General features: G+C 53.6%; 12 protein-coding genes across 12 annotated transcripts; 5 read left to right on the forward strand and 7 right to left on the reverse strand.

Annotated features, from left to right (window-relative positions):
• Positions 1 to 1,422: 1,422 nt before the first annotated feature.
• On the forward strand, positions 1,423 to 2,380 carry BU25DRAFT_458519 (uncharacterized protein; the record flags this gene model as incomplete). Its single annotated transcript, XM_033710214.1, has 3 exons — positions 1,423 to 1,556; positions 1,607 to 2,019; positions 2,091 to 2,380. The coding sequence occupies 3 exons, from the start codon at positions 1,423 to 1,425 to the stop codon at positions 2,378 to 2,380; spliced, it is 837 nt and encodes a 278-aa protein (XP_033561823.1).
• On the reverse strand, positions 2,226 to 3,602 carry BU25DRAFT_51422 (uncharacterized protein). The gene has a single exon (XM_033711919.1). The coding sequence runs from the start codon at positions 3,377 to 3,379 to the stop codon at positions 2,540 to 2,542; it is 840 nt and encodes a 279-aa protein (XP_033561824.1). The 5' UTR covers positions 3,380 to 3,602; the 3' UTR covers positions 2,226 to 2,539.
• A 93-nt stretch (positions 3,603 to 3,695) lies between these two features.
• BU25DRAFT_410779 (glycoside hydrolase family 31 protein) lies at positions 3,696 to 7,044 on the reverse strand. Its single transcript, XM_033706383.1, has 3 exons — positions 6,482 to 7,044; positions 4,685 to 6,432; positions 3,696 to 4,634 (listed from the first exon to the last, which is right to left on the reverse strand). Exons 1-3 carry the CDS (start codon positions 6,884 to 6,886, stop codon positions 3,746 to 3,748), a joined length of 3,042 nt encoding a protein of 1,013 aa, XP_033561825.1. The 5' UTR covers positions 6,887 to 7,044; the 3' UTR covers positions 3,696 to 3,745.
• A 551-nt stretch (positions 7,045 to 7,595) lies between these two features.
• BU25DRAFT_410780 (uncharacterized protein) lies at positions 7,596 to 7,795 on the forward strand. Its single transcript, XM_033706384.1, has one exon. It carries the CDS (start codon positions 7,618 to 7,620, stop codon positions 7,777 to 7,779), a length of 162 nt encoding a protein of 53 aa, XP_033561827.1. The 5' UTR covers positions 7,596 to 7,617; the 3' UTR covers positions 7,780 to 7,795.
• On the reverse strand, positions 7,596 to 9,697 carry BU25DRAFT_440019 (uncharacterized protein; the record flags this gene model as incomplete). The annotated part of the gene is made up of 3 exons (XM_033709145.1): positions 7,596 to 8,059; positions 8,294 to 9,510; positions 9,562 to 9,697. The coding sequence occupies 3 exons, from the start codon at positions 9,695 to 9,697 to the stop codon at positions 7,910 to 7,912; spliced, it is 1,503 nt and encodes a 500-aa protein (XP_033561826.1). The 3' UTR covers positions 7,596 to 7,909.
• A 642-nt stretch (positions 9,698 to 10,339) lies between these two features.
• On the reverse strand, positions 10,340 to 11,126 carry BU25DRAFT_440020 (uncharacterized protein; the record flags this gene model as incomplete). Its single annotated transcript, XM_033709146.1, has 3 exons — positions 10,941 to 11,126; positions 10,733 to 10,889; positions 10,340 to 10,563 (listed from the first exon to the last, which is right to left on the reverse strand). The coding sequence occupies exons 1-3, from the start codon at positions 10,980 to 10,982 to the stop codon at positions 10,340 to 10,342; spliced, it is 423 nt and encodes a 140-aa protein (XP_033561828.1). The 5' UTR covers positions 10,983 to 11,126.
• Positions 11,127 to 11,288: 162 nt separating this feature from the next.
• On the forward strand, positions 11,289 to 13,394 carry BU25DRAFT_410782 (uncharacterized protein). The gene is made up of 4 exons (XM_033706385.1): positions 11,289 to 11,660; positions 11,709 to 11,898; positions 11,945 to 13,079; positions 13,172 to 13,394. The coding sequence occupies exons 1-4, from the start codon at positions 11,441 to 11,443 to the stop codon at positions 13,271 to 13,273; spliced, it is 1,647 nt and encodes a 548-aa protein (XP_033561829.1). The 5' UTR covers positions 11,289 to 11,440; the 3' UTR covers positions 13,274 to 13,394.
• A 1,344-nt stretch (positions 13,395 to 14,738) lies between these two features.
• Positions 14,739 to 18,386, forward strand: BU25DRAFT_51486 (Pkinase-domain-containing protein). Its single transcript, XM_033711920.1, has 3 exons — positions 14,739 to 16,107; positions 16,156 to 16,447; positions 16,501 to 18,386. Exons 1-3 carry the CDS (start codon positions 14,866 to 14,868, stop codon positions 18,150 to 18,152), a joined length of 3,186 nt encoding a protein of 1,061 aa, XP_033561830.1. The 5' UTR covers positions 14,739 to 14,865; the 3' UTR covers positions 18,153 to 18,386.
• Positions 18,387 to 18,846: 460 nt separating this feature from the next.
• BU25DRAFT_491257 (uncharacterized protein) lies at positions 18,847 to 19,352 on the forward strand (the record flags this gene model as incomplete). Its single annotated transcript, XM_033711553.1, has 1 exon — positions 18,847 to 19,352. Exon 1 carries the CDS (start codon positions 18,888 to 18,890, stop codon positions 19,350 to 19,352), a length of 465 nt encoding a protein of 154 aa, XP_033561831.1. The 5' UTR covers positions 18,847 to 18,887.
• Positions 19,353 to 19,810: 458 nt separating this feature from the next.
• Positions 19,811 to 20,571, reverse strand: BU25DRAFT_458526 (uncharacterized protein; the record flags this gene model as incomplete). Its single annotated transcript, XM_033710215.1, has 2 exons — positions 19,811 to 20,421; positions 20,493 to 20,571. 2 exons carry the CDS (start codon positions 20,569 to 20,571, stop codon positions 19,811 to 19,813), a joined length of 690 nt encoding a protein of 229 aa, XP_033561832.1.
• An 847-nt stretch (positions 20,572 to 21,418) lies between these two features.
• On the reverse strand, positions 21,419 to 24,632 carry BU25DRAFT_448545 (uncharacterized protein). Its single transcript, XM_033709603.1, has 2 exons — positions 23,309 to 24,632; positions 21,419 to 23,248 (listed from the first exon to the last, which is right to left on the reverse strand). Exons 1-2 carry the CDS (start codon positions 24,608 to 24,610, stop codon positions 21,503 to 21,505), a joined length of 3,048 nt encoding a protein of 1,015 aa, XP_033561833.1. The 5' UTR covers positions 24,611 to 24,632; the 3' UTR covers positions 21,419 to 21,502.
• Positions 24,633 to 24,678: 46 nt separating this feature from the next.
• Positions 24,679 to 26,378, reverse strand: BU25DRAFT_410784 (uncharacterized protein). The gene is made up of 2 exons (XM_033706386.1): positions 25,817 to 26,378; positions 24,679 to 25,758 (listed from the first exon to the last, which is right to left on the reverse strand). The coding sequence occupies exons 1-2, from the start codon at positions 26,124 to 26,126 to the stop codon at positions 25,160 to 25,162; spliced, it is 909 nt and encodes a 302-aa protein (XP_033561834.1). The 5' UTR covers positions 26,127 to 26,378; the 3' UTR covers positions 24,679 to 25,159.
• Between the last annotated feature and the right edge of the window lie 229 nt (positions 26,379 to 26,607).

A 26,607-nucleotide genomic window follows, 5' to 3' on the forward strand; every position in this document is an offset into this window, starting at 1 on the left:
GAGGTTGGATGGTGAAAGCCTGCTTTCCCTCTGAGGCCTCGAGAGGTTGAATATCTGCTGTACTCGTGGTATATCAGATAAGCTGATATGGCGTGCAGTGCGGATCCCATTTATGTGGAGGAGGCTTCGAGAATGGAACAGCACTGCAGACGTTGTAGCCTCATGATGAAAGTTACCAGACATGCTTACAAAAGATTGCACCTGGAATTTCGTGGGTACTGTTGACCAACATTGTCTACGATACACACCCAGAAGCGTGTTTTTGTCCACTTGCATCCGTTGTCTCGAAGGCTAGGTGCAACATGGTAGAAGATCATGTCGCGAAGTTCAGGAGGAGAAGCTGATGTTACTTGATCTTGCAGGATTGCACTTCAGAGCGGGCCACTCGACCTATGGGTCCATCCTTGATATACGCTCAGATCGCTATAAGGATTTGTCTGACATAGCAGACTTAAAAAACAAAGTCTAGATTGGGGATGGTTTAGGCTATCCTATAGCGACTCATTCAGCAACACATCGCACTTGTGAGACTTGCGTGTCTCAAGACTATCTGTCACGGTTCAGGGCGCTCTTGCCTGTCGAACCTCACCTGCCATGAGAGTGACTGCCACGTCACTCTAGCGTTGTTTACAGCTACTCACCTATACATACTGTCCGTAGCTTCACCCAATACAACCTCAGTTCAATCCTACAATACTTCCGCACATGCGTACTGATCACCCACAATCCCCGACACTATCTGAGCCAAGCTCTATTACAACATCACAGTATCACCAGATCGCGCCGACATTTCCAAGGCCTCCGCGCCGGTTGTAGAGCCTCCCGGCTTTGCTGCCACCCTACCCTGTTCTGACTCCGAGTCTACTGGATCAGTTTCAACCGACAACGACGGGGTTGAGGAGGGTTCTTCAACAAGTAGCGTATCTTCGATCGATACAGCGCTCACAATACACTCAGCCACTGCGGCGCCGTCTCAAACTCTTGCAAAACCCACAACTCTAGAAGCGAAATTTGTCACTCAGGAAGTACCTGAGCGAGCATTCGAGCAAGCCGCACAGCTAGAATCACCTCCAGTTTCTCCATTGGGTCACAGTGAAACGGTTTCTGAGCCAGTCAATTGTACAATGACAGTGGCAGACGAAGAGAAGAAGGCTCCACGGCGAAAGATCGCTAAGGTTTTGCACAAACTCAAGGCTCGGCTCTAGCTCTAGAACACAGCAGTAGGCTCTGGCGTCAAGCTTGAGGAGAACGAAGACTGCTCAGATCGTTACCAATGGGACGTTATCACAGAGATCGAGCCCGCAACTATCATCGAAATCCTGCGCTCTGCTCTACCCAAGCGCCACAAGTCATATCGCGAGGTTCCCATTGAAGGTCATCTCCATTGCTCAGGGCTCATACCATTTGGTCTTTCTATTCAAGATGTTCAATCCAATCTCGAACAAGCTCGAAGGCTGGATTGTGAATATCCCCGGTCACGGCACACTGAATCGTTGGACCACAGATGATGAGTACATGCTCACCCAAGAAGTCGAAACCGTGCGTCTTATCACCACGTACACAGACGTGCCTGTCCCATTGGTTGTTGACTACTCCGCCACACTAGAAAACGAGTTTGGCTTCCGTACATCGTCATAAACGAGCTCTCCGGCGAGTTAGCTTTCGAAAACCGCGACGGTCTCGACGATGAAGAGCTGCCTACCCCAACCAAGGACATCAAGCTGACCGAAGACCAAGTGGAAACCCTCGGCACATCCACATTCCTCGATATCGTCTTCTCCCACCCCGTTTTCCACACAACGCCTGAGGACACCTTCGCACTGCGCCACTCGGACCTAGACTGGCAGAACATCCTGATCGACAACTCTGGCAATGTAACAGGCGTACTTGATTGGGATGCCTCCCTCGCCATGCCCTGCTGCGTCGGCCACGCCGCCGTCCCGGCATTCTTCGACTGCGACTTCTATCCCAAATCCATCGTCAACACTCCCTTCGTCTGCTGGCGCGCCGGTCACTACCGTAGCATCCACGCCGCTGCCCTCGTGGAAACCCTAACGCCAAATTCACATCGAAGAGCTATATCTACCAAGCAGCGTTTGCGGCGCTGTATGAGGGAGGTGACAAGGAGGATTTTATGACTCGGGCTTCGAAAGAGATCCCAGGTTTGCAGATTGATGTTTGGACTGTAAAGTTTTTGTTAGCGAAGGGGTGTAAGAAGACGGAGGAGGTGCTGAAGACTGAGCTCTGGAAGGGGTTGGATCCTGAGATGCCGCCAGACGGACTGTTAGGAGAGGTCGAGAAGCAGCATGCGGAGGCAGCTGTGCAAATTTGGATGGATGATTTTGCGATGTTTCCCTTGAATGGCGATGATGAGGCGTAAGAGGTTCACAATATTTATAGTATCGTGTGGTGTCTCGACGCTAGAGATATACAGGGCTGGAATAGATTGGGCGTAGAAAAGATTCGTGATAGAATGCATCGCTATATGCAGGAATTTGATAGACGTAATCGCTTAGACAAAATGATCTTCGAGGCGCTATTATGCTGCTGCTGCTGCTGCCTCCTGCTTGCTTCGTACTTCAATCTTTCTGGGCTTCTTCTTCTCTGTCTTTTGTTCTTCCAGATGCCCCTGCTCTTGCCCGCTCTCCTGCCCGCTCTCCTGCCTGTTCAGCTTCCTCGGCTTCCTCCGCTCTTTCTTCTCCTCCGCACCTTCCTCTGATTCCAGGCTTCCTCTCTCCCTCTCCCTCTTGATATCCGCAGCAGCCTGCCTCAACAGCTCAGGATTCGGCACCGCATCCTCAACATCCACCTCTTCTCCCTGTTGTCCCTCTTGATCCTCCTCACCACGTTCATTCTCCTTGTTCTCATTGCTACTCTCTGCTTCCTTTCCTTCACCCTTTCCCTTCTTATTTTTCCCGTCCTTATCCTTCCCCTCCCCCACCTTCCCCAACTTAATCCAACTCCCATGTCCCAACCCCACGCCCGCCCCAACCAAACCCCCGACAGCCGTAGCCGGCACCGCCGTCACAGTCCCCACTACCGTGCCAACCACCGTCCCCAAGCCCCCCGCAACAACAGCACCGATCCCCGCACCGCCAACAGTCCCCTGAAACGCGCCCGACTGCAGCATGCGCGCCTTCTTGCTGTTGCCGTGGGCCTCGACCTCCTTGTTGTACGCATCGCGCAGGTATTTCTCGCGCTTGGCCGGGTTGCGGATGGCGTTTGCGGCTTCGCGCAGAGACGAGGCGGTTTTGTAGGAAGACAAGGCGGCTTCAGCTTGGGCGGCGGCTGCTTGGAGTTTGTCTTCGGGCGCGTCGGCGTTGGAGGCTATCTCCTTCAGTTCGCTGACCGAGGGCTCTTTCTTTTCGTCGTCGGCCATTGTGGGTGGTTTGTAGCGATTGATGGATTACGTGTGAATGGCTTGGTGTAATCACTGGTGTCTAGAGACAAGCCAGGGCCAATGTGGGTTTATGCCATGTTGGTGGTTTGAGGTGCAGCAGTTTTGATGCGGAGCATTGAGATGGAGCACGCTGACGTCACCCGTTCGCGTGATGGTAACTACTACGCGGGCAAAACTTGAATCGTGGTGGGACAGGCGCGTTGCTGCATCATGCATACATCAATTGTTGATGTTTGCAAACATTTGTTTTGAAGTTGCCATTGCGTTGTATACGAGTAGACATCCATCCAACGTCGTATTATATTAACGCTACCCAGCTACCTGGTCTTAATCTACATTACCAATCTAAGCCCAGGACAAGGTCCAGCTACCCTGCCACGCGCCACCGCTTGTCAGGTCGTTTAGACCAGATAGCTTCAATGTGCTTGCAGTCGCGTTGTACGCAACCTTCGACAAATCAACAACCACGTCGTTCAGCTTGACCTGTGTAGGGGTGCTGTGGACACCAAGAATCGTAACGTTACCTAGGGCATTGGTGTCCTTGAAGTCACCCTGGACATCAGCCTTCAGCTGTTCGCCCTGAGCAGTGAATGCAATCTCGAGTGTGCTCTCCTGCTCGATTGACTCGCCATCGTCGACGTAGAGAGAGCCAGTCGCACTGCCGTCCTTGGAAAGTGCAACGATAAGCCCCCATGGGTTCTTGCGCGACTCGGTTGTGGTGTAGCCAGGCTCCTGAGTTGGGAGCACGGCACCGCCACGGATGTAGACAGGAATGTGGCCCAAAGGAGCAGAGATCGTGGTGTTGACACCAGCCTCAGCCTGGACCTTCTCACCGGTGTACCAGTCGTACCAGGACTCTCCATCGACAAGACCAGGGAAGACACCCCTGACAGTGCTGACCTGAGGCTCAAGAACTGGTGTAACAAGAATGTTAGGGCCGAGCAGGAACTGAGTGTCGACGCCTGCAAGCTGGGGCTCGTTAGGGAACTCCCAAGCCAGGGCGCGCATAACAGTGGAACCGGTTGTGTGAGCCTGGTGGAAGAGTGTGTACATATACGGCAGGAGCGAATAGCGGATATGCATGGCCGTTCGGGATGCAGATGCTACGCTGTCCCAACGATAAGGCTCCTGCGACAACGCAGACAAGGTGTTGTGGTTGCGGTAGAACGGAAAGAAGGCCGACAGTTGCATCCAGCGTGCGCAAAGCTCTGAATCGGTGTTGCCGTTGAAACCACTGCGACTTGATTAGCAGGCGTTATGATCGAAGCAATGCATTGTACTTACCAGGTGTCGACACCAAACATAGGAATACCAAATAGCGAGAAGGAGAGCGCTTGTGGGATCGAGAAGTACATGTAGTACCACTTTGATGCATTGTCACCACCCCAGTGACCAGCCCACTTACCGCTACCAGCGAACGTGGATCGGCCGATGATGAAGGGACGCTTGCCAGGGAAAACGGAGAGAAGACCTTGGTATGTGGCATTAATGATCTGGTGGCCCCAAACGTTGTGGACGTCGTACTCTGCAACCCCGTTCTGGTGAGTTGCATTAGGGCTGACAGCGTGTACAGCAAGGTCGCCCTGAACGTGGTCGATGACATAAGGTGGGTGGTTGATGTTCCTGACCCCTGGTGTGGGCGTGGTGCGTAGGTACTCAGCAGAGACACTGCTAACCGCGGTGGCGGATGCAGCAGCTGCCTGACTAGATGAGCCAGCAGAAGCAGAAGCGGCTTCGGTTGCGTTGGTGATGTTGAAACCCTCGGGGAAGTCGTAGACAACATTGCCAACCTCACCTGGCAGCGAGAAAGGTGGGTGGACAGGGTTGAGAGTGACATTGCCAGTACCGCAGGAGCCAACACAGAAGGATGATACCTCGGTCATGTCGATCCAGAAGCCACTGAAGGGAACCTCCTTGTACCACTCAACCATCTCCTTGACCCACCAAGAAACACCATTTTCGGACAGCCAGTCAGGGAAGACAGTGTAACCGGGCCACACAGCACCAATGTACTGACTGCCATCAGGGTTTTTCAGGAAGACATCAGACTCATTACCGCGAGTGTAGGTGTCGTACGCGTCACTGGCGTTGGTAGGATTGGGAATGTAGATGGCAGCATCGACGATGGGAACGAAATGCTGGTTGTTGCCGTGCAGCCAGCCGAAGAAGTCTGCCACTCCGGAAGGCGAGAAGGTGACGGGGTCCAGTGTGAAGTCGCGATACTGGTCCATGTAATCGATATCAAGCCAAATGGTTTCCATGGGAATGCTGAAGTTGCGCAAAGTCTCGACGATCTCCCTGAGCTCAGTCCAGTTGCGGTATCCCCATCGACATTGGTGGTAGCCAAAAGCCCAGTACTGTTGCATAGCGGGCAGACCGATAGCAGAAGTCTGATACTGCTTAGTGACTTCGGGCTGAGTTGGTCCATCGAAGAAGAACAGGTCGATGCTGCCTCCAAGGCTCCTCCAGGTCAAATTGGTAGGCTTGAGAACAACATCCATACCGTGCAGGTTACGTAGGTATACACCATGAGAGTAGGACTCAAAGCCAGAGCCTTTGCCGTTAGTGGGGTAGCCGCCGTCGTCGCCGTAGCCGTAGCTCCACTCCTGAAGTTCAGATTGCTTGAGTGGCTTCTTGGTGCCGTTGCCACCTGTTGGGAAATAGCGAGTCTCCAGGTAGAACGGGTGACTGCCGTAGAGGTTGCGATCAATTGGATCACCCACGTCAGCAGCGTAGATGGTGGCAGTAAAGTTGTTGTTGAGGCGAAGGCCGTGAATACGTTCACCGAGACCATAAAGGTTGTAGTCTTCGGACAGAGTGTTGACAAACTCAATGAACTGGTCCTCGTAAACAAGGTGGGTGCCTTTGGTGGTGAAGATGACATCTCCGGTGGACTGGCGGGTTACGGTGAACCAGAAAGATGGTTCGTCGCCCCAATCAAATGCAAGATCGAGGTCCTCATGTGAATCTTCGGCCTGAGGTCTGGGAATGAGACTCTCAGGAACAACATAGTGTGAAGAGTTCGAGGTATCCTGATCATGTTAGCTTTCGAGTGCTTTCAAGCTCTGGTGATAGACGTACAAGGTATGCTGGGCTGATGTTGACAGCCAATCGGTCCTTGGACTGATATTCAACCTTCAAGTTGAGCACATCGACATCATTGCCGTAGACATTGCACGGTGCGCCCGCTAATGTTAACACAGCACTGATACCGCCATCGGTCTCTTGCAGCTGCGAGGCCTTGTAGCCCGGGCAGACATCCTGAGCATTGACAGCCTCAGGATCTTGGATGTTGGGGATGAGCTCTGCCCCTTGGTCTGCAGATGCAGGAATTGTGAAGACAGATCGGAAGGATGTAGGAGTGCCAGCAAGCGTTGTGCTCCAGCCTTCGGCTGAGGTAAGCGTTGCCGTCTGATTCTGGGCAGCCGTCAACGCCACAAGCAACGTCACTAGAGCTGAAGCTTGAAGAAAGCTTGAGGGGGCCATGTTTGCGTCTTGCTGAAGTTCAGTTGTAGGCAATGACTTCAGGAAGGTGCAACTGAGATAGTAAAGAGAGAAGAGACTCAGGCTCGTAGCTACAAGTGCCTTCTTCCATGACGGCGCGGGACGACGCAAGTTATACCTGTGTCTCATCTCAACGGTTGCGCGCTGTTTGTTGGCCATTGTGCAGTTCCCCGCAGTTTACAGCGAGAGAATGACGATGCTCGCAGGGAAGAGCTGCACTGGTGCACAAGTGCATGCGGGAGTGATGTCCAGTTCACATAATCGCACTTCCAAGCATCGCATTCGCACCGACATTCAACCAATCGGAGACGGACCTGAGTCGGACCTGACAACATCCCTCCGGCAACTCTGGGCGCTAGACCTTTAGAGTAGGACGGTTTGATAGCTTGACCATACAAGACTCGTACCATGGGAGCTTGCTTTCCACGATGTTGCTGTTGCATCTCAACGTTTTGAGCCGCAAGTGGTACATGTGGGATAACAGAGCAGATCTCCATGTTTCTCCACATCGCCATGTCAACAAGCTCTGCATGTCTGCCTTGCTTCCAAGAAAGCTTGCGAAGTTCGTATTTTGCCTAAATGGGACGACGGTACATCGTAGAGCATTGTACACGCTACCGGGAAATCCATACCGCAGGAGAATCGTTGTAATGATTGTGTTGTTTTTGTTTATTATCATCACTATGCTCGGTAATCCTACAATTACATAAGGCATGAGGCTCGATCGCAAAATCCACCACCATCATCGATCACCAGCAGCCTCCGGGACCGGACAAGCTTTGCGGTCTCCAACCTCCCGCTTTCTCTACACCTGCATCTCCACACCTGCACAGCGGCACGGCTCCACACCTCCAAAAGCCCCCAAGGAAATTTAACGAACGATTGGCTGAAAGTCGGAACGCCTGGTATCTGATTAAACAAAGGCAAGCGCGTTCAAAGACGTCGCATATAGTACAACAAGAAAGGAAAAGTGATAGTCGTATCAGTATACGCGTTTAAGTGGGACTAGGCGAGAGGCGAGTAGCTCGTCGGTCTACTCGCCAATCTCTCGCGCTTGAAGACTTCAAAACAGTCCTCTGTGCCCTCTTCAGGGAGGTACAATCCATCGTCCGGCAGCCAACTCCTCGAGTAGTGGCTCTTTTGGGTCGTTGTGCTCTGCGGTCGCGGCGCACTTTGACTTCTCGAATCACGGGCGGAATTGCGTGCAGAGGTTCGCGCGGTTTGCGTGGCTTCGCTGCCTTGCACTATGCTTGCTACCATGGAGTTGTATCTTGGGAATCGTGGAGGGGCCAGGTCGTCTTCGGGAACGTTGAGGCCGTCTTCGGGAATCCAGCTGGCGTACCGCGAGTAACGATATGAATAGCGCGGTATTGTCGATGCCTCGCTCACAGGACGGGTGCTGGGTAGACTCGGTACTGATTTCGATACTCGGTTGGGGTTTGGCATCTGGTATACGGTCGGTGATAAGCGAAAGTTTGGGTTGGTGGGACTTGGTAAGTAAGATAGTCTGGCTGAACTCGGGTGTAGGTGTGAGCTTGCCACAGGTGAAGGAAATGCTGGTGATAGTGGTTCTGGCATCAAGCTGGAATCGATGTCTGGAGGATTCGAAAAGAGTGGGTTTACGCCTCTTGCTGGGTTCCGGGTTGGTAGTTCTGGAGTTATTGGCAATTCAGCTGGCTGTTCAACAGCAGACTGGTCACCGCCAATGATATCCTGGTACCAGTCGTAAGAGCGGAAGCTAAGGCTAGGACTTGGTGGTGCGAGCTCAGGTAACGAGAGGCCGCCTTCGAGCTTTGATAGAGCATTACCCCTGGGATCAGAACCTTGCGACTCGCTATATTCGCTGCCAGCGTCCGACTTGGAGTTTCTGTTTGACTCAGTGTAGCCGCTGCCGTGTGGGTAGTTCTCGAGCTCATACTCCGAGCTGATCGTACTTGATGGCCTGTCCTGTGTCCTCGTGATGGAGATCCGAGGATTACTTGGTGGGACTGGTGGAAGGTACTCCTCGAAGCGATATCTTGGGACACGCTCATGTGGTGTTGAGACAGGGCTTGCAGCGTAACTGGCAGCGTTGAACATGACATCATCGAATATCATGCTCTTGTTTATGTTGACGTTGATCGCATAACGCCTCTCCTCAGTAGGTGGGACCGGAAGAACCTTGTCGACTGGGCTTCTTGGTGTCTGGTCGTTCTGGTTCCTAACATCCCGTTGCCTGTTTTCCGCAATCTCCTTCTCCCCTTCTACCTTCTCCTCGTCCTCCATAACTTTCCCCGGTGTGGTGTAGAACTCTGAAGGCAGTCCCGGCGTTTGCGCAGCGAATATTGCATGCTGCGGGCTGTTGGGCATGGAAGCAACAAGAGTCCGCTGATCATTGTCTATCGTCCATTTGGTCGCAGTCGATGCGGACCGATCGCGGGTAGTAGGAGGTGCTTCGGGCGATGTAATGGGCTGTTGTCCTTTTCTTATTCTGAAAAACCAAAAGCCAACGCCTATCATCAAGACGACGAGTACTGCGACACCCACTCCGATACCAATGGCTGTACCTGTGTCTAAATGCGTGGTTGATTCTGCGCCTAAGCTACCAGCAGGTGCAAATGGCGCAGCTTGATTGACACTGGTACATATCCGATTGGAGCATACTCCATCGTCGGCACAGTCACTGCTCGAAGAGCAGGTGTTGTTAAGGGCTGTAGGTGTAGGTGTAGTAAAGGTACTCGAGGCGGTTGCACTTGGCGTAGGAGTCGCGGTATCGAGCTGGAGGGAGAATTCGCGTCGCGGAATGGTAGACATTATAATTAGAGAACGTAGAGAAAATAATGGTATGTTTGAGGGTACTACTTGTCGCGAATGTTAGCTAAATATCACTCTAGTGAATATGCGTTCATACATGAATGTAAAAGATCGTGTCGAACGCGTGTGAGTGTGCTAACGAATGTATGGGATGTCCAAAGGCATCAGATTATGGGGTCGACGAAGGTCCTCACCGCAAACACTGCCTTGCCACAACATCGCGGCTGTAACGAGGGTCTCCCACGTTATTGTACAGTCGGCTAAAGAACGGATACTTTATTGGGAGTAGCCGTAAGTAGATCCGACTGAAGTTGGTGGTTTGACGATACCTAGCGCGCAAGCCATCGTCGCACCGCCTCAAACTTTCTACCAAAAACGACAATTCAAGGCAAGTGACAGCGGCCTCACGTCGAAAAAAGCACGAGGGAAATGAGGTGGAGACAACCATTGGCAGCGCAAACGCGCTTTGACCCGAAAATACAAATGCACAACAGACGATTCATGTTAATCGTATCTTCACCCGGGTGCAGTCAAGCGACCGCGTAGAATTGTCGCGTCGTCCCACAGAGGCCGAGTCATAGGAGCTAAAGTTTGTGCCTGATACCTCGAAGCGGTTTCAGGAGGTGAGTTCGGTAGCTGCCGCTAGTTCTTCGTTGCTAGCCACGCGACCACCTCCTTTGCATTCGCATTTGGAGGGAAGACCGGATACCAGACCTTGGTAATCTGGCCGTCCTCAACAGCAAGTGCAAGCCTTTTGATAAGCTTCTTGCCTTGCCACTCGAAGGTTGACAGTTTCAGTGCTTTCGTGAATTTCAGATCTGCGTCCGATAATAGCTCGTACGGGAGATGCACGCGGGACTTAACCGCTTTGTTGGTATGGTATATCCTGGGTTGAAACGCCAAAAATGGTGCTCACGCCTCATTTGCGCAGCTCGCCCATCTCATCGCGAAAGCTGCAAGCTTGAGGTGTACAGCTTCGTGCTCCCGGGATAATGTTTCATTCATCTGGGATGGTCTCGCCAGGTGCGCCAGTACGTGGGTAACAGAAAATGACGGCGAGTCCTGAGAGCTTCGACACGTCCACTTGGTCGCCTGACGTGGACGACAAGGAGACAGACGGGATCTTGAAACCGGTCAGGTGTGAGTGCACCATCATCCTGAGGAACAGGCAGATCGCTCGGGAAAGATGTATCTGATCATGTCAGTTACCAATTGCGCACCGCTACAGCATGAAACAACTGACGAGCCATGGTATACTCAGGACCCCGCCGACTGTCACCTGCATGTCACCGCTGTTACCGCGGCAGTAGACTGCAGATACCTGGACGAACGGAATTGCGTCGCTACTGCCAATGGAGAGGAAGCAGATAAGCTGGAGTACTTCCGACACCTGATGATGACATGATGTTTGAGGACCTCGATGTTCGATGTTGCAGGGATCGTAAACGTCGCTCGGCTGCGACGCGTTCCTACCTTATCGATTGCCGGAGACGCGGTCGTGTCTACCCTTCATGATGTCACATCAGCAAATCAAGTCGCAATAGAATAAGCAGCCCCGCCATTTGCCAGTAAGCTCCTGCATAGCTCATATAACGACGACACCCTACGACGCTCGTCATACGCCCTTTAATGCAGTCACTACGTCTTCTACGGCCCCTTCGAACTTCATTACAGCTTCATTGCATAGCACAACTCATTAAATCTAATATTCAGAGAGCTGCGTTCAGCACAACGTTCAGAACTATGGCGCAAGAGTTCAAGCTCAAGGACATCACGTCCTTGCAATTAAAGAACGGGGAGAAGAAAGAAGTCGAAGTCGAGGGTATTGAGGGTGGCAAGGTACTGCTGCTGAAGGTACAGGACAGGGTCCACGCTACCTCGCCCAACTGCACACATTACGGCGCACCGCTTGCTAAGGGTGTACTTACACCCGAGGGTCGATTGACATGTCCATGGCACGGAGGTACGTAATGCAAGAGCTATTGACGTGTCAGACACTGACTTCATGTAGCTTGCTTCAACGTATCCACTGGTGATGTCGAAGATGCTCCGGCGTTGGATCCTATTTCAAAGTACGAAGTTTTTGAGCGAGACGGAGCCGTTTACATCAAGACAGACGAGGAAACATTGAAGGCCGGCAGAAGGAACTTGAACCTCAAGTGCTCGTCAGTGAGCGATGAGAAGGTCCTTGTCATTGGAGGGTACGTGGTACTGCTGTGGCTCAACAACAACCGCTTACATATACAGTGGCTCCGGAACACTCGGTGCTGTTGAAGGTCTTCGCGGCGGAGGCTTCAAGGGCAACATCACAGTCATCTCGAAGGAAGGCTACCAACCAATCGACCGAACCAAGCTGTCCAAGGCCCTTCTCGCTGATTTGAGCAAGGCTGCATGGAGGTCGAAGGATTTCTACAAGGACGCATCGATCGATTTCATCGAAGATGAGGCCAAGAGCGTTGACTTCTCCGGCAAGAAGGTCGAGACAAAGTCTGGCAAGACATACGAGTACTCGAAGCTGGTGCTGGCCACTGGCGGTACACCCAACTTCCTACCCCTTGAAGGTCTGAAGGGTGACTTGGGCAACACCTTCCTGCTGAGGACACTTCCAGATGCACAAAATATCCTGAAGGCTGTCGGTGACAATGGAAAGAGAGTTGTCGTTGTCGGTAGCTCTTTCATCGGCATGGAGGTTGGCAACTGCCTCGCTGGCATGAAGAACGACGTGACCATCGTCGGTATGGAGGAGGAACCCATGGAGCGAGTAATGGGCAAGAAGGTTGGAAAGATCTTCCGCGGCCTGCTCGAGAAGAACGGCGTCAAGTTCAAGATGGGTGCCAGCGTCGAGAAGGCAACACCATCGAAGAGCGACCCATCCAAGGTTGGGGCCGTACACCTGAAGGATGGCACCACTCTCGAAGCAGACCTTGTCATCGAGGGTGTGGGTGTCAAGCCCGCAACAGAGTACCTCAAGGATAACTCCAGCGTCCAGTTGGAGAAAGACGGCTCACTGAAGACTAACGAGGCCTTCGAGGTTCAGGGTCTGAAGGATGTCTTCGCCATCGGCGACATTGCAACCTACCCTTACCACGGACCCGGAGGCAACGGCACACCCGTTCGCATCGAGCACTGGAACGTTGCACAAAACGCAGGTCGCTCAGTGGCCAGGACGATCAACGAGCCCGGCTCCAAGCCTAAGGCGTTCATACCTGTGTTCTGGTCAGCTCTCGGCTCGCAATTGCGATACTGCGGTAACACACTCAACGGCTACGACGACGTAGTGCTGCAAGGAGACACAGAGAAGCCATCATTCGTGGCTTACTACACGAACGGAGATGAGGTCGTTGCGGTGGCCTCGATGATGAAGGATCCCTACATGACGCAGGTATGTCAAGTCCACCTAACCCCGGGCGGCTGCATTGTCCCTTCGATGAGATGCGTCCTTTGTTGAGGATGTCCAAAGCTAACGTATGACAGAGCGCGGAGCTGATGCGGAGAGGGAAGATGCCAGGCAAGAAGGACCTTCAGAATGGCAAGGACATCTTGGACATTGGTCTCCCAAGCGAAATCAAGATCTAAGAGGCGTACCATGGAACTTCGGCGATAGAAGTGCCGCATACGGCAGGATAATAAATGACCGTCAAGGCGAGAGAGATAATATGACTACCAAGCCCAATATTTACACTGCGTGACGTCGACACGAACTCGCCCTTTCCATCTTAACCACGTATCCCAGTGATATAAGACATTGTACGGTGCACAGAAGACGACCGTAAGCCCAAAGACTCGAGTCGGCCGGAAAGGCTAAGCGGGAAGGAGTGGGCCAGGTGACACACGGCAAGGGCGATCAAAGCGTCTTTCAATTTCCGAGGATGACCCAAAGAAGCAGATTGTAGAGATCGTGCAGCTCCAAGCGGAGGCGCGTCATCGTAGTTGAGACCGTGTCGAATGTCAAAGAAGAAAGCTGAAGTCTGACCAACGTTCAAGCTCTGGAGAGATGCGGGCTTCGAGTCATGGTGTAGTCAGGTTAGTGATTGGGTGTGCAGGAGCCGTGCAGGGCGCTTTCCTTGCAGCATCGCGGCTGAGACACGGTGACAGACAACGTCGTGACTTGCTGACTTGTGCCTGGCTAAAGTGCGCTGAGCTGGTCCACAGATGGCGGTTCCTTGCGGGCAGTGAGGGAGTGCGCAGTGGGCTCAGGGGCAACAGCAGAGGTGTCCGCGTCTCGGATTCAGGTGTCACGTCATGAATGCAGCAAAAGCCGCTGGCAAAGCGTTCCTGGTAGGCAGAGAGGTGGTCGAGCAGCTGCCGTGGACGCAGGTCGAGGGTGTCATGGTGGTCTTCACAGCACGAGGTGCCGCATGAATGGTAATTTGCGCACCGACAGGCTGTCGCTGTTTCAAAGTGCATGCAGCCCGGTCGTGATCCTGGCTCGCCGTCGAACGGAGATGCAGCTGGTGTGGCTAGCAGCGCGGGCAGGCGCGGGCAGGCGCGTCGAAGCCAACGGTCAAGCAGCGTCCAACGCGTGCCTGAGGAAGGGTCATGTTAGGTGCTTCTAGTGCGCTCATGCTCCCAAGGTCAGACCCGGCGGTGGAGATGATGGACGCGGTGCACGCGTTGGGTCTGCTGGGACTTGTGATTGTTTATGTACGTGCTGGGCGGGCTGCTGTTAGGCCGAGCTGTGGTTGATGCTCTCCTTTCTCCCAAGCCGCAACCTTAAACGAGATTAGAATACTGGACCCAGCCGCGCCTGACGACCGTCTCGCGCTGCATTCGCTCACTTCCCTCTACGCACGTCAGGAACACGACGGGTCCTCTGTCGAGCGCCGTTGATAGAGTTGCTCTGTGCCGCTGGCGTTGCTTGCAGCTTGAGTCCACCACGCCGCAGCTCTTTGACCATCTGCGCCCGTCCTGCATTTCACGTGAAGGGGTCAGCCAACAGCCAACAACCGACTCTCAGCGCGACCGCGACCGACCGCGCCCGCTCCCGGACACGACGCCAACGATCGCAGGCCCACCTCACCTGGGCAATTGCAGCACTGCACACCGCACGCTGTTCGCGCAGCGCCTCGCAGTCCGGCCTCTGCAGAGCTTGCGCTGCACCTTCTGTGGTTGCAATAGCTAGCTGGTGCACCGTTAATTACCTCCCCGCCCACCGACGCCGCTAGAGTATGTCTGCTGCTGTAGCTTCGCAGGCGCATGGCCAGCAGCACTACCAGCAATCCCCTCGAGCGCGACGACCCTCGACCGGCGCATCGCCCAACACACCCAACACGCCCCGCGCACAGCCGCCGTCGACACAGCACAACTCCCCAGCCATGAACTCCAGTGCTGTCCCAACCGCCGGCGGGCCCATGCCTCCCCCGCGGACCTCCTCACACCGCTCCAGTAACGCCGCAGGGAGCTCAAGTCGGAGAGCAAATGAGGGCAGCTCAAGTCGCCCGCAGCCTGGGCATAGCCGCTCTGCCACGGCAGTCGGCCAGCCCCCTATTGGCACCAACCTGCCCCGCGAGGAAAGCACAGTCATCAACAGGATAGGTGTTTCAGATCCCCAAGAGGACATCGCCCGTGAGCAGGCGCGGCAGGCTGAGAGGGCGCCCGTTACCGCAGGTGCCGACCTAACGCCCATAACAGGCCTGGGTCTTGTTAGCAGTGAGGGTGTCGATGATGGCGGCCGAGGCGCTGGCGGCAAGAGCAGACAAGACCACTCGAAGAGCGAGGGCTCCACCAAGAGAACCAAGTTTGGTAACTACATCCTGGGTCAGACACTCGGTGAGGGCGAGTTTGGCAAGGTCAAGATGGGCTGGAAGCGTGACAGCAGCGTCGAGGTGGCTATCAAGCTTATAAGAAGAGAGACTTTGGGCAGCAACTCGAACCGGCTGGCGAAGATCTACCGCGAGATCCACATCCTGCGCGGGCTCGACCACCCGAATATTGTTCGGCTGCACGAGATGGTTGAGACTGAACGACACATTGGCATCATCCTCGAGTATGCATCTGGCGGTGAGCTCTTCGACTACATCCTCAACCATCGCTATCTGAAAGACGGCCCGGCGCGTAAACTGTTTGCCCAGCTTATATCCGGCGTGGGTTACCTGCACAAGAAGGGTATCGTCCACAGAGACCTGAAGCTCGAGAACTTGCTTTTGGACCGCAACAAGAACATCATCATCACCGATTTCGGGTTTGCCAACACCTTTGACCCCAAGGATGAGCTGAGCGAGGAGGTCGAATACAGGCTGGGCGATAAGGACTTTATAAGGCAAATGGGCCTTGACCAGCCTGACGCGCGCCGCGGCGATCTCATGCAGACTAGCTGTGGAAGTCCTTGTTATGCTGCCCCCGAGCTTGTTGTCAGCGACTCTCTCTACACTGGATGCAAGGTCGATGTCTGGAGTTGTGGTGTCATCTTGGTAAGTTTCTCAACTACATCTCCACTTCCACGAGCTGACCATGTGTAGTACGCCATGTTGGCTGGTTACCTGCCCTTCGACGACGACCCAGCGAACCCCGAGGGTGACAACATCAACCTCCTGTACAAGTACATCGTTTCCACCCCGCTCACTTTCCCCGAATACGTCACACCGCACGCAAGAGACCTTCTCAAGCGGATACTCGTCCCCGACCCAAGAAAGCGCGCCGATCTGTTTGAGGTTGCGCGTCACAGCTGGTTGGCAGATTACGCACATGTCGTGGGCTTCATCACCACCAGCAATGCCGCCGAGACCCAGCAACAAGGCTCGGTCTATGCTAGTAAGCAATCATGTAAGCCTAGTTGCAAGCCCAGTGTACTGACCCCATTGCAGAAGATCCATACGAGCAGCCGCCGCCTCTCGCCAGAAGTGCTTCCGTCCGGGAGCCAACGAAGACGCAAGCGCCTCCATCAGCACACGGCGGGCTCACAGCCAAACGAGACCAGATCAACACCACGACCGAGAAGCCGAAGACGTCTCGCGACAACAAGCGCCGTACCGTTCAAGTCGAATACGTTGCCCCTCAATCGCAGACCCAGCGCGGCGAAGCATCCCCACCTGTTGTCTCTCCCGATGCAACACCGAAAGCTGACCCTATCGAGCGCATGCCTGCCGAACCCACAAACACAACCACAGATGGCTACCAGTCGTCCTCCAGTGCGAGACCTCCTCGCTCTTCTGGGGCAGCAGGTGCTCCTCCACAGGCTCGACCAGGCGGCCAGCCTCAAAGATCAGTCTCCGACTACTCTGCTTTCGGTACTGCGCCCGCGGCAACGACACGGCCGTCGACAGGAGGTACCCTTGGCGGCTCGAGAATGCCATCGCGAGGCAACTCTTACGCGCAACCAGCAGCGGCTACAGTGGCCCCCACCAACGCCGAAGGTCGCTTCTCGCAACCCAAGGGCAAGAACTACTCTATCTCTGCGCCATACCCTCAACAGGAGCCTGTCGTCATGGGTGAGCCAAGCATTGGTCAACCAAGCACCCAGCGAGTGCAGTCAACTCAGATTGGACCAACTGGCGGACACCCCAAGGGTGGCCACAAACGGTCAAACACTGTCACCGAGACTCTTGGTCGTATGACATCCATGTTCGGCGGTCGTCAGAACTCGTACACACAGGATCCCAAGGGATCTTTCACTTCTCAGGACTCTTACGGCAGGCAAGATGAAGAGAGGAAGCAGAAGAGGTACCCTCCTACCTCGATGCCTGCGTCTATGTCGAACGACAACCCAATAGGATCATCAGGGCCAAGGCCTAGCACAGACTCGAGACGTCGTCCATCGTTCAGCTTTTCACGCAAGAACACCGATGATGGGGGTCAGAAATCCCGACGCTTCTCACTGCTTCCGTCCTCATTCTCGAAGAACTTCGGCTCCCAGAGAGAAAGTATGCCGGCTGACAGTTACGGCCAACGTCGCGGCTCCAATGCTGGTCGAGCTCGCAACAACTCTCGATCTGGCATGGCGTTCGGTCGCGGCACAGAATCCCGTTCTCCTAGTCAGAGCACCATGGGAAGCAATGCCGTGCCTGGCTTATACGATGGCCAGCAGGACAGCAACTCGCGCACCCGCCACCCTAACACCAGCACCCACTCCCACGGTGCGCCGGGTCCTTCCTCCGCACCGTCTCACCAGACGCAGTTCGACTACCCTAGCCAGGCGCCTATCGGCGACGACAAGTTCCCCAACCCCCAGCAGCCACACCCTAGCCAAGCGCCCAACCGGCCGTACGGACGTCATCCTAACGATAGCCAGGCTAGCGAGCAGATGACGCCAACGCAGTCTCACGGCTCACAGCCGCAGCGCGTGCAGTACCCGCAGGGCATGGGCGGGGAGCAGGAACAGCGAGGTGGCAAGCTGCAGAAGCACAGGAAGTTCGAGGATGCATACGAGGGTTCGGGCGCAAACAAGGGCAGCTCGGGCAGCAGTAAGAAGGTTATGGACTTCTTCCGCCAGATGGGCAGGAGACGAGCGGGAAAGTGAGGGCAACAATCTGACCGGAACCAACATTCTTGAACATATTGTTCGACTCGACAGATTTACAGCATTGGCAGCGAACACCGCTTCGCGCTGTCAGCCACAACACACCAGGAGAAGCGGAAAGTACAGATCGAATTCGTTTTGTTCGCGTTTTTGCTTGCATCGCTGGATAGAGCATCAGCGAAAGGGTTCGATAATATTTGCATTAGGTGGCGTTTCCATTTCTGGTCAGGCGTTGTACTTTCTACGCGTTGGACTTGGGCCACATTGGCCTGTAATCTTTACTTCACTTTGTAACTTTTTTTTTTCTTATTCACAGCTGGCGCTGCAGGCGCGATACTATTCGGGATTGTAGGGACGAAATTGGTACTTGAGGAGGAGATGAAGGGTGGAAGGTGACGCACATCGTGGAGGAAATTGATAGGAGGATTGGTATGGTACAAGTAGTGTAGGGTATAGTGTGTGTAAAGATGGGTGCAAATGGGAATGGGAATACTTCGAACGCTGGACATGATTGCCTCCCTGTTCACAGTGCGAATGTGATAACTAGGCTCATTTGTGCGGCTAATGTATATAGTCAGCAGCAAGGTAGGAAACAAATACACTCTCACGTCAGCGTTTGGTAGCATAGACTGTCAGCACTAGCTTACCTGATAAAGCCAACGTTTGACTTCTCTGACTTTCTCACAGTTACCAACATGGCGTCCCTGCATTGAGGCGAGGAAGTCATACACAAAGATGAGCAGCAACAACAACTCGCTCGGCATCCAGCGTGGTAATTACCAATGGAGCCTTTCCGGACCACTTCTTCTAGTCCTGGGCCGCCTTGCCTGCATACCACTGCAGTATGCTATCGTCACGCACCACCCGCTATCCGTTCTTGGTATCCCTCAGCGCTCCATCGATCTGTCGTTCTGGCCCGCAGCTCTGCCTCCACCGCCTCCACCGCTTCTCATCTTCCTAGCAACGACCGGCATTCTCATCGCCAAGCAGAGCATCTGGGTATTCGGCATCTGCAATGAGTATATGACCGTCCCCTTCGCACTATTCGGCGTGCTCGCCGATTTCTTCTACGAGGGTGTGAGCGCTCTTGTCTTCACGGTACCGGGTGATTCATTGCTCTTGCCTCTGGAAGAAATGTTAGCAAATCTGATCACCATCGTAATCTGTGACTGTCAGCGATTTACTGAATACATAATATAATGATTGTCCAAATGTACGAACCTCCTGAACTTGGAACAGTGATGCAATCGGTACATCTGCACCATGGTATAATCGTGCGGACAAGCTTGTGAGTGGCTATTACCAACGTTGATGCCCTTCATGACGTCTATCAAGCTGTCACAACTGTCAAACAGACAATCAACAGCCACTCGGAAGCCTTCGCTTCTGTATGATGTAGAGGACTTCAGTAGCGAGCCAGATTCAGGGGGGTCCATACATTTTGGCAAGCACCGCTAATGACACAAAGAACGCCGCCAAATCGCTTAGAATCTCCAAAACCTCTTACTATCATGCAGCCATAGTCTTTGGAAGGTCGATGACTCCTTCCGTTTCAGCATAATCCTCAAGCCGTTCAATGGAGACTTCCTTCTTACAAAGCTCAGCCTCCACCTCTTGCAAAAAGCCTACAGGAGGCAGCTCCAGCCCGAGAACTTTTCCTAGTTCTTCTTTAGGCATAACTCCCATCGCCGGCCAACCCTTATCCATGCCACCGACAGTTCACCAAGGTCCAACCGAAGATCCGAAATCGCAAAGACAAGCTTCTGCAGGACGTCACTCAGATCGCCAGGTACCACCTGCTTCAAGGCATCAATTGCAGCCTTGTATAATGCCGACTTCACCGTATACTTTGCTTCCGAATTGCCTGCCTCAACCATAGCCGCAGCACACATCTTTCGATAGTAAGGTGCCCGCCACCCCATATACGGGTGGCGCTTCATTGCGCCAGGGTACCAATCTGTTTTCAAGAACCTCGGTACGGCGACATGATCAACACAGCGAGGCATAGCCAGTGATGCATCCCAATTGATGATCCCAGTGAAGTTGCCCTCGTTATCGACAAGTATGTTTTGAAGGTCTAGATTGTTGTGTTGGAGGACGAAACCTTTTGGTGAAGAGTTGAAGATGGGGTGTGAGAAGATGATTTGGCACAACCTGTGCAGACCTAATACTTCGCAGTCCTCATCATCGTATTCCCCGTTCTTATCCAGCTCAGGGATAAAGCATCCATCGAGGGCTCCTTGGAGGTAGTGTGCATAGAAAGAGATGGCTAGTACTCGTCAGCTTCTCTGGAGTTGAGGAAAGGCCAAACAAAGTAGTTGGTAACTGGCAAACGCTTACCAAAGCGATGGATCGTCGACAACTCATCGAAGAAAGGCATACCGATGTGATTCCACTGGATCCTGTCGAGCTCAGTCATGGTGTGCGCAGGTGAGCGGAGGAAGTTGAACCGCTTCCTCCCCGTAGCGTCGGAAGGCCGGTCAGAAGACTTGTGACTCCAGTCACCATCATCTACCTCTGTCCAAATTGATGACGCAGATTGACCTGGCAACTTTTCCATGATGATGTATGATTAGCCGTATTTGTTACAAACTGTCTTACTGTACACGTGGACCTCTGGAACCGGTACGTTGGTGAAGCATAACATTGGCCTCGCACCACATCATATGTTCGTCTTCTGTCCATCGATCTGGTGTGCCATGACCGGGGATTTTGATAACATAGTGTGTTCACACTTCCGTAGTGGGGTTTACAGTGACCAGCTTGATAACCTCATGGTATGTTCCACGCGTCTTGCAGTGACGATGACGAAGTTCTTGTACTCATTAGGCCAGAATATGCCTCCACATAGAATCTCCTTGTAGGTCGTAAAGGGGATATTGGCAATGGCATCCCACTGCTGACGCATATACCCGGGGCTAGATGCTGTGGAGGTCAACTCTGAGGATGGATGCAACGACGCTGCGATGCCCGAATCCGCTTGAGGTAGCTCCGTGTCTAGTTCTGCCTGAGATTGTTCAAAAGATAGAGCAGGAACTGACGTAGATCGTCCTACCAAAAGAGATATTGGTAGGGCTGCTAGCGCAAGCGCTCGAGATGTGACGATACATGAGGCAGAACCAGGGTCCCCGGAATCAGCTGACGTGTTAAAGTTCAACTTCTTGCTCAGCTTGGCCTTCAACACTTCGTGCTTGAACGGACAAGGGTTCGTATTTGACCTCGAAGCGCTAGACTGTTTAGATCGATTGCATCTTCGTACATGCAATGTACATACATGTGACGAACATCGTGCTATATGTTGTACATGTGTCTTGCCAGAATTTTTCTTTTTACGGACTTCTTTCGTCCACTCAGTCTCCAGCAATGAAGAACCTCACCGCAAGGACCACATACTCTTCCTTGAACACACCCTGTCTCTCCCCTTTGACTTGTCTCAGAACTCCCTTCTCTTCGCCCTTGTCAATACTCTCGGCGAACACAATAACGCAGTCGTCATTGAGCGGTGGATTATCTACAGTCTTGAGGCGGCCAGGGCTTCGTGGCGGTTTGGTTGGTGATCGGTGCGAAGCCTTGCGCTTCTTTGAATCTGACGACGCGGACGACTGGGGGGTAGCAGGGCCCGGGCATCGGAACTTTGGTGTGGGAAAGGACGACTTCGTCGGTGATGGTGTTTGTAGTTTGCGCGGCGATGTGAAAGGAATCGTATGTTCAAGAGATCCATCGAGTTGCGGGATCTGGTCCGGAGCCGTGCCTCCCGCGTCAACTACTTCGGCTGACCTTTCAGGTAAGGGGGACGAGGGCACACTAGACAGAGGCGATGAACCACCTGGAGCTCCCTGAGCTGTTGTTGACTCGAGTTGGGCTGGCGGTGAAATTGGTGGCACAGAAGTCGTCGCTGCAGGCTTGGTCGGTGACCTGGAACGTCTCATTCTTGCTGCTTCGCGCAGAACCTCTTCGGGATCGTCGAGTAGGAACGTGGCTGCTTTGGGGCCCTGTATACCAGGTAACGCATTGCGCGAGAGAGTACGGCGTTGCGGCATGGTTGACTGAGTTTGTGGTGCGAATGCGGACGCATGCACAGGTGTGGGTGTCAATATTGGTGGGGCTGTGGTAGTCAGTATTGGTGCAGTCACGAACGCTGCGATCTTGTCTGGTACGTCGATCGTGTGGTTGACTGGCAAGTCCTCGTCTGTAGGCCCCTGGTGTTTCTTGAGGTATGGGAGCGATACGTGGATTGCTTGGTCGGCCTGGCCATCTTGAATGCTGTCACGTCTCTGCTCACGCGTGCTATGCTCCGTGGTATCGGACTGCAGCCGTCTGATCGGAGAGCTTGCTCGAGAGCCCGCCTGAAATGTCTTGTTACGCAAGGTACTCTGCTTTCGCGCACGAGACCTAGCTTTTGGCTCCTCATATTCGGAACCAGGTGTATCTGCGCGACCATCGACCTCGCCTTCGCCGAGGCGATTGTGACTTACGATGATACGTTGTGCGACCTTCCAGCGATGATCGATTACTAGCATGCCATTCAGCCCTGTGATCACAAGGCGATTGACTAGCACGCTAGAATGAGGTGCATCTAGGTCAATCAAGGCTGCATCTTTCGTCGGCAATGCACTTCGTTTGGGTTTTGACGTGACAGCAAACATTGCCGTTGGCGGAAGCGGTCCACACGATTGAAACGCTGGTGGCGAGAGGGTTACTGGTGTCGCGAGCTGCGCAGGTCCCGGGTGTCCGAAGAATGGCGGCGTATGTGGCAGTAGGCTAGGCAATCGGTTCGGAGGCATGTATGGAACTAGACCGGGAGGATACATGCCCAATGGAGCCTGCTGTGAGACGTGCGTAGGGTAATAGGGCGAAGTCATGGCATTTGATGAACTCTTCCAAGCGAGAGTAGTAGGTTGCATCAACGCTGTAGGAGCCACATACGGAGTAGAAGGGCCTGGGATAGAAGTAGAGGTCGGTGTGCCGATACCACTAGGCAACATGGGCTGCGCAAGTGGGGAAGTATAATGGCCGAATGTTTGTGGCATTGGGCTTGAACCTGAAGCTGAGGAGACAAACAGCGGACTGCCAGTCGCTTCATGGGCGTTCATGGTCTTGGAAAATGGCATGCTGGTCAGACACGGACGTAAATGAGTCGTGTGGGGGCTGCTTACTTGGGGGTTTGTTGGTGAAGAGTGGTACTCCAGGGAGATTAGAGATGCACTGCTATTCTTTTCCTGTGCTTTCGATATGTCGCCAATCATTTCATAGGTACGGCTACGATCATTCGAGGGCAAACGCTCATTGTGACTGTCGCTGCGATGTTCTGGTGGTGGGCAACGTGGGCTGACTCTGCCTGCAATGGGCGATAGATCATGGTGCGATGGAGACTGGTTTGGTGGAGGAAGATAGGGTATCTGTGCGCCCGAAAATGGACTTTGAAAGTCCAAGCTTTTCTGTGCATGCTGCGACAGAGTTCGTACCGGGAACAGTGCTTGGCGCTTGCGAGGGCGCTGGTGCTGTGTATCGGTATCCTCCTCCAAGTCTACGTATGCTTTGTCCAGATCTGGATGCGTTCCTTGCGTAAGCTTGTCCGCGGCGTCTTGAGTCTGGTAGAAGTCGGCTGTGGCAACCTCGTTGCTGGGTCTGGGTTCGGTTCGCACGGTGTAGTTCGAATCTTTAAGTCTCTGTGGGCGCTTCAGGTAGTTTGTACCGGTAGTGAGTTTGCTGCCTATGCCAGCCGTGATGACGACGTCCACAACACCAAACTTTCTGCCGCCAGGCTTTTGCATGTTCCCGACACACTCTGGCATCTGCATGCTTGCCAGCGCGTGCAAGAATTCACCTGACGGCGGCGACTTTCCATCCCTGTCTGTGCCTCGTTCTTCAGCTTCTTTAAGCAATGCAGCACTGATCTGCTCCCAGCGCTCTGGAGGAGTGATGGTTTTTCGAAATCGTCTCGTTCCGCCATCAGCGGTAGTGTATGGCGGCAGCAGGACCCACGGCCTCTCGGCAAGGAAGTCCACTCGATAGCCGGCAAAGACCTGATGAAGAGACTTGGCGCCCGACCGGATGTCGTTGGTATGGATCAGAGAGCAAGCTGAGAGCTGACCATTGAACAGCGCTTCGATCTTCAGGTGTGTCTTGCCTGAAAACCCAGACACGAAAGTCTTGTCGGATAGCTTGACGTGCAAGGTGAGAGCTTGTGGGCGATTGTCCTCTGACGTATTAGGACATTGACGGCTGCCATACAGTCCTGAGGATTGGGCAAAGCCACCGTCTGCCTGAACCTGCATGAATGGTGCATTGCCCAGCCAATTGAGTTCATAGCCGTCCGGGTCGCCAGGAAACAGCACGTGCTCTTCGTCAAGGAGGAAGCTGTGCAGAAGTCTCTTCTCGGCAGCTTCGCTTTGTCGCTTGGCTACTTCGCCCTTCTTAAGGACAACATCGCTGGTAGTTGTCTCGGCGAGGGGCATGGAGCCCAGGCGAACGGTGATGCTGCGAGCATGATATGTTGGCATGCTAATGGAAAATTAAGAAAATATTGAAGCAATGAATACGCCGAACAACACTGTTATACATGCAATGAACGAAGTGTGTCGACCGGCGCCGAATGTGTGCGTCTGTCTAGTGTGTAAAGAGATTGGGCGAGGCTGTTCTTGCAACGCGATATTACTACAGTGCGGCAGCCAGGCCAATCGCGTGGTTGGCGTTGTGCGTGACGTAGCGTGTGTCCAGTTGGGCAAGAGCAAACGGACGTCCCTTCCCATCCTGCCATACACCACACCTGCATGGTGAGACTTGAGTGCTCCGTAAAGAAGAACACCAGGAAGCATGCTCAAAGTCTCTTCCCTCACCAGGGCGATCTAGGGCAGCGAGCTTGATGTCTCGACAGGGCCAATCATTGAAAGATCCGGACCGTGGATATGGTGGTCTGACATATCATGGTATTGCTTAGGTCCCATTTGTGGCAAGCTTAGAGGGAACAATCCATCGTAAGGTATCATGGGCCATTCGTGAAGTGTTCATAGTTCGATCTCTCCGCCGGACTCGATGCAGCCTTGCCCTCTCCTTTCTTTGTCGGTCCCATTGACACCCCAATCGTCTGTGATGATCCCAATAGGCGGCCCACCAAGAACATCACCCAGCTCTCCTATCGTCTTCTCGTAGATGCTGCCAATGTTGCGCTCTTCCCAATCTTCGTCCTCCTCCTCGTCCTCATTGTGTTCAAACCCTTCAAATGTCACAGTGTCATGATCTGCCCTAGTTCCTACCCTGTAAGCGCCATCTGTATCTGTGTCCATTGCTTCTCCCTCGGTCGTTTCTTCATCCTCTCCTACAACACTTTCTCCACTCAGCACACGCACCACCGTCAATCGCGTGCGATCAACAATGCCCTTCAGTCGCACCTTGTCTGTCGTAGCTACCGAACGGCCCGCTTCGAAGCCTGGCAGAGTCTCTCCGCTCGAAGAGTCGTGACCTGTGAGAAGAGATGAGAAAGCGTAGTCGAGCTTCGAAAGGAGCCGGAAGGTGGCTTGGGTGGAACGCGAGGTGTTGTGGAATTGTGGAAGAAAGTCGACAGTGAGCACGGCGAGGTTGAGGAGATAGGGAATCTGCAGGTTTGCTATTAGAGCACAGGAATTAGGCAGACATTCATAAGAAGCATGGTAGAGAGCGCATACGTGACCCCGAGACCCAGACAACATCTACCAAATCGTCCAGGTCCTTCGCAACTTCCCAGAATGCGCGGTATCCTTCTTCTTGACCAAGGAGGGCTGGCGTCTTCCTGTTCGTCACGCGATTGTCAACGCGTTTCTGGATTTGGTTCACGCCATGGTCTAGATATCTGATGAGCTCGCTCTCTTTCGTGCCACCGGGCTGCAGTGGGTGTTTTCGGGGCTGTGGTAAAGGCGATGGGTGGTGTGAAGCCGCCACAGAGGAAGCAGGCGGCGTTATCAGATCTGCGCGGTCAGGACTTGCGATCGAAGCCATTGTAAGGGCGAGTTGAGGTGAGGTAATAAAGATGTGGAGGGATTCAGGGTAGGATATACAAGAAGCGATTCTTGGTGAGTAAGCAACAAGGTGCAGCTGTCATCCTAAACTAAGATTGTTACAATGTGAATGATGAAAGAATGGCAGCCCAGACGCGGTTCAGCGCTGTCGCAGAACTACGTAGGGTGCGCTTTTCTGCGTTGCAACGCAGGGAATTGATGAACGCATAGCGATGATAGGAAACGGCGAACGACGACCCTGGCGAAGCCGCGGGGGCCATAGCTTCACCACCGCCCTCATGTGTGCACCAACTCAAGTTCTCGACGACGAGGAACTCACTTGCACACCCATGGACCGATGCCAATGCGTCCTGCAAACGGTGTCGCATTGGCACGTATGCACCTGGTAGTTATTGCATGAACGGAGCTGCGTAGTCGTTCTTTCCCAACTTTCTTCGTCATGTTGGCGGTGAAATTTTCCC

Source organism: Macroventuria anomochaeta (assembly GCF_010093625.1).
Source record: "Macroventuria anomochaeta strain CBS 525.71 unplaced genomic scaffold BU25scaffold_16, whole genome shotgun sequence".
Taxonomy (NCBI): domain Eukaryota; kingdom Fungi; phylum Ascomycota; class Dothideomycetes; order Pleosporales; family Didymellaceae; genus Macroventuria; species Macroventuria anomochaeta.

Bases quoted from the DNA above. Each gene is read 5' to 3' on its own strand.
- BU25DRAFT_51422 (XM_033711919.1), bottom strand. From the start codon at position 3,379: ATGGCCGACGACGAAAAGAAAGAGCCCTCGGTCAGCGAACTGAAGGAG.
- BU25DRAFT_410779 (XM_033706383.1), bottom strand. From the start codon at position 6,886: ATGGCCCCCTCAAGCTTTCTTCAAGCTTCAGCTCTAGTGACGTTGCTT. The intron at 6,433-6,481 runs GTACGTCTATCA...TAACATGATCAG, and splicing joins ACATCAGCCCAGCATACCTT to GATACCTCGAACTCTTCACA. The intron at 4,635-4,684 runs GTAAGTACAATG...ATCAAGTCGCAG, and splicing joins ATGTTTGGTGTCGACACCTG to TGGTTTCAACGGCAACACCG.
- BU25DRAFT_410780 (XM_033706384.1), top strand. From the start codon at position 7,618: ATGAGGCTCGATCGCAAAATCCACCACCATCATCGATCACCAGCAGCC.
- BU25DRAFT_410782 (XM_033706385.1), top strand. From the start codon at position 11,441: ATGGCGCAAGAGTTCAAGCTCAAGGACATCACGTCCTTGCAATTAAAG. The intron at 11,661-11,708 runs GTACGTAATGCA...GACTTCATGTAG, and splicing joins GACATGTCCATGGCACGGAG to CTTGCTTCAACGTATCCACT. The intron at 11,899-11,944 runs GTACGTGGTACT...TTACATATACAG, and splicing joins AAGGTCCTTGTCATTGGAGG to TGGCTCCGGAACACTCGGTG.
- BU25DRAFT_51486 (XM_033711920.1), top strand. From the start codon at position 14,866: ATGTCTGCTGCTGTAGCTTCGCAGGCGCATGGCCAGCAGCACTACCAG. The intron at 16,108-16,155 runs GTAAGTTTCTCA...GACCATGTGTAG, and splicing joins GGAGTTGTGGTGTCATCTTG to TACGCCATGTTGGCTGGTTA. The intron at 16,448-16,500 runs GTAAGCAATCAT...ACCCCATTGCAG, and splicing joins ACAAGGCTCGGTCTATGCTA to AAGATCCATACGAGCAGCCG.
- BU25DRAFT_448545 (XM_033709603.1), bottom strand. From the start codon at position 24,610: ATGCCCCTCGCCGAGACAACTACCAGCGATGTTGTCCTTAAGAAGGGC. The intron at 23,249-23,308 runs GTAAGCAGCCCC...CCATTTTCCAAG, and splicing joins CTTCACCAACAAACCCCCAA to ACCATGAACGCCCATGAAGC.
- BU25DRAFT_410784 (XM_033706386.1), bottom strand. From the start codon at position 26,126: ATGGCTTCGATCGCAAGTCCTGACCGCGCAGATCTGATAACGCCGCCT. The intron at 25,759-25,816 runs GTATGCGCTCTC...GTGCTCTAATAG, and splicing joins TGTCTGGGTCTCGGGGTCAC to CAAACCTGCAGATTCCCTAT.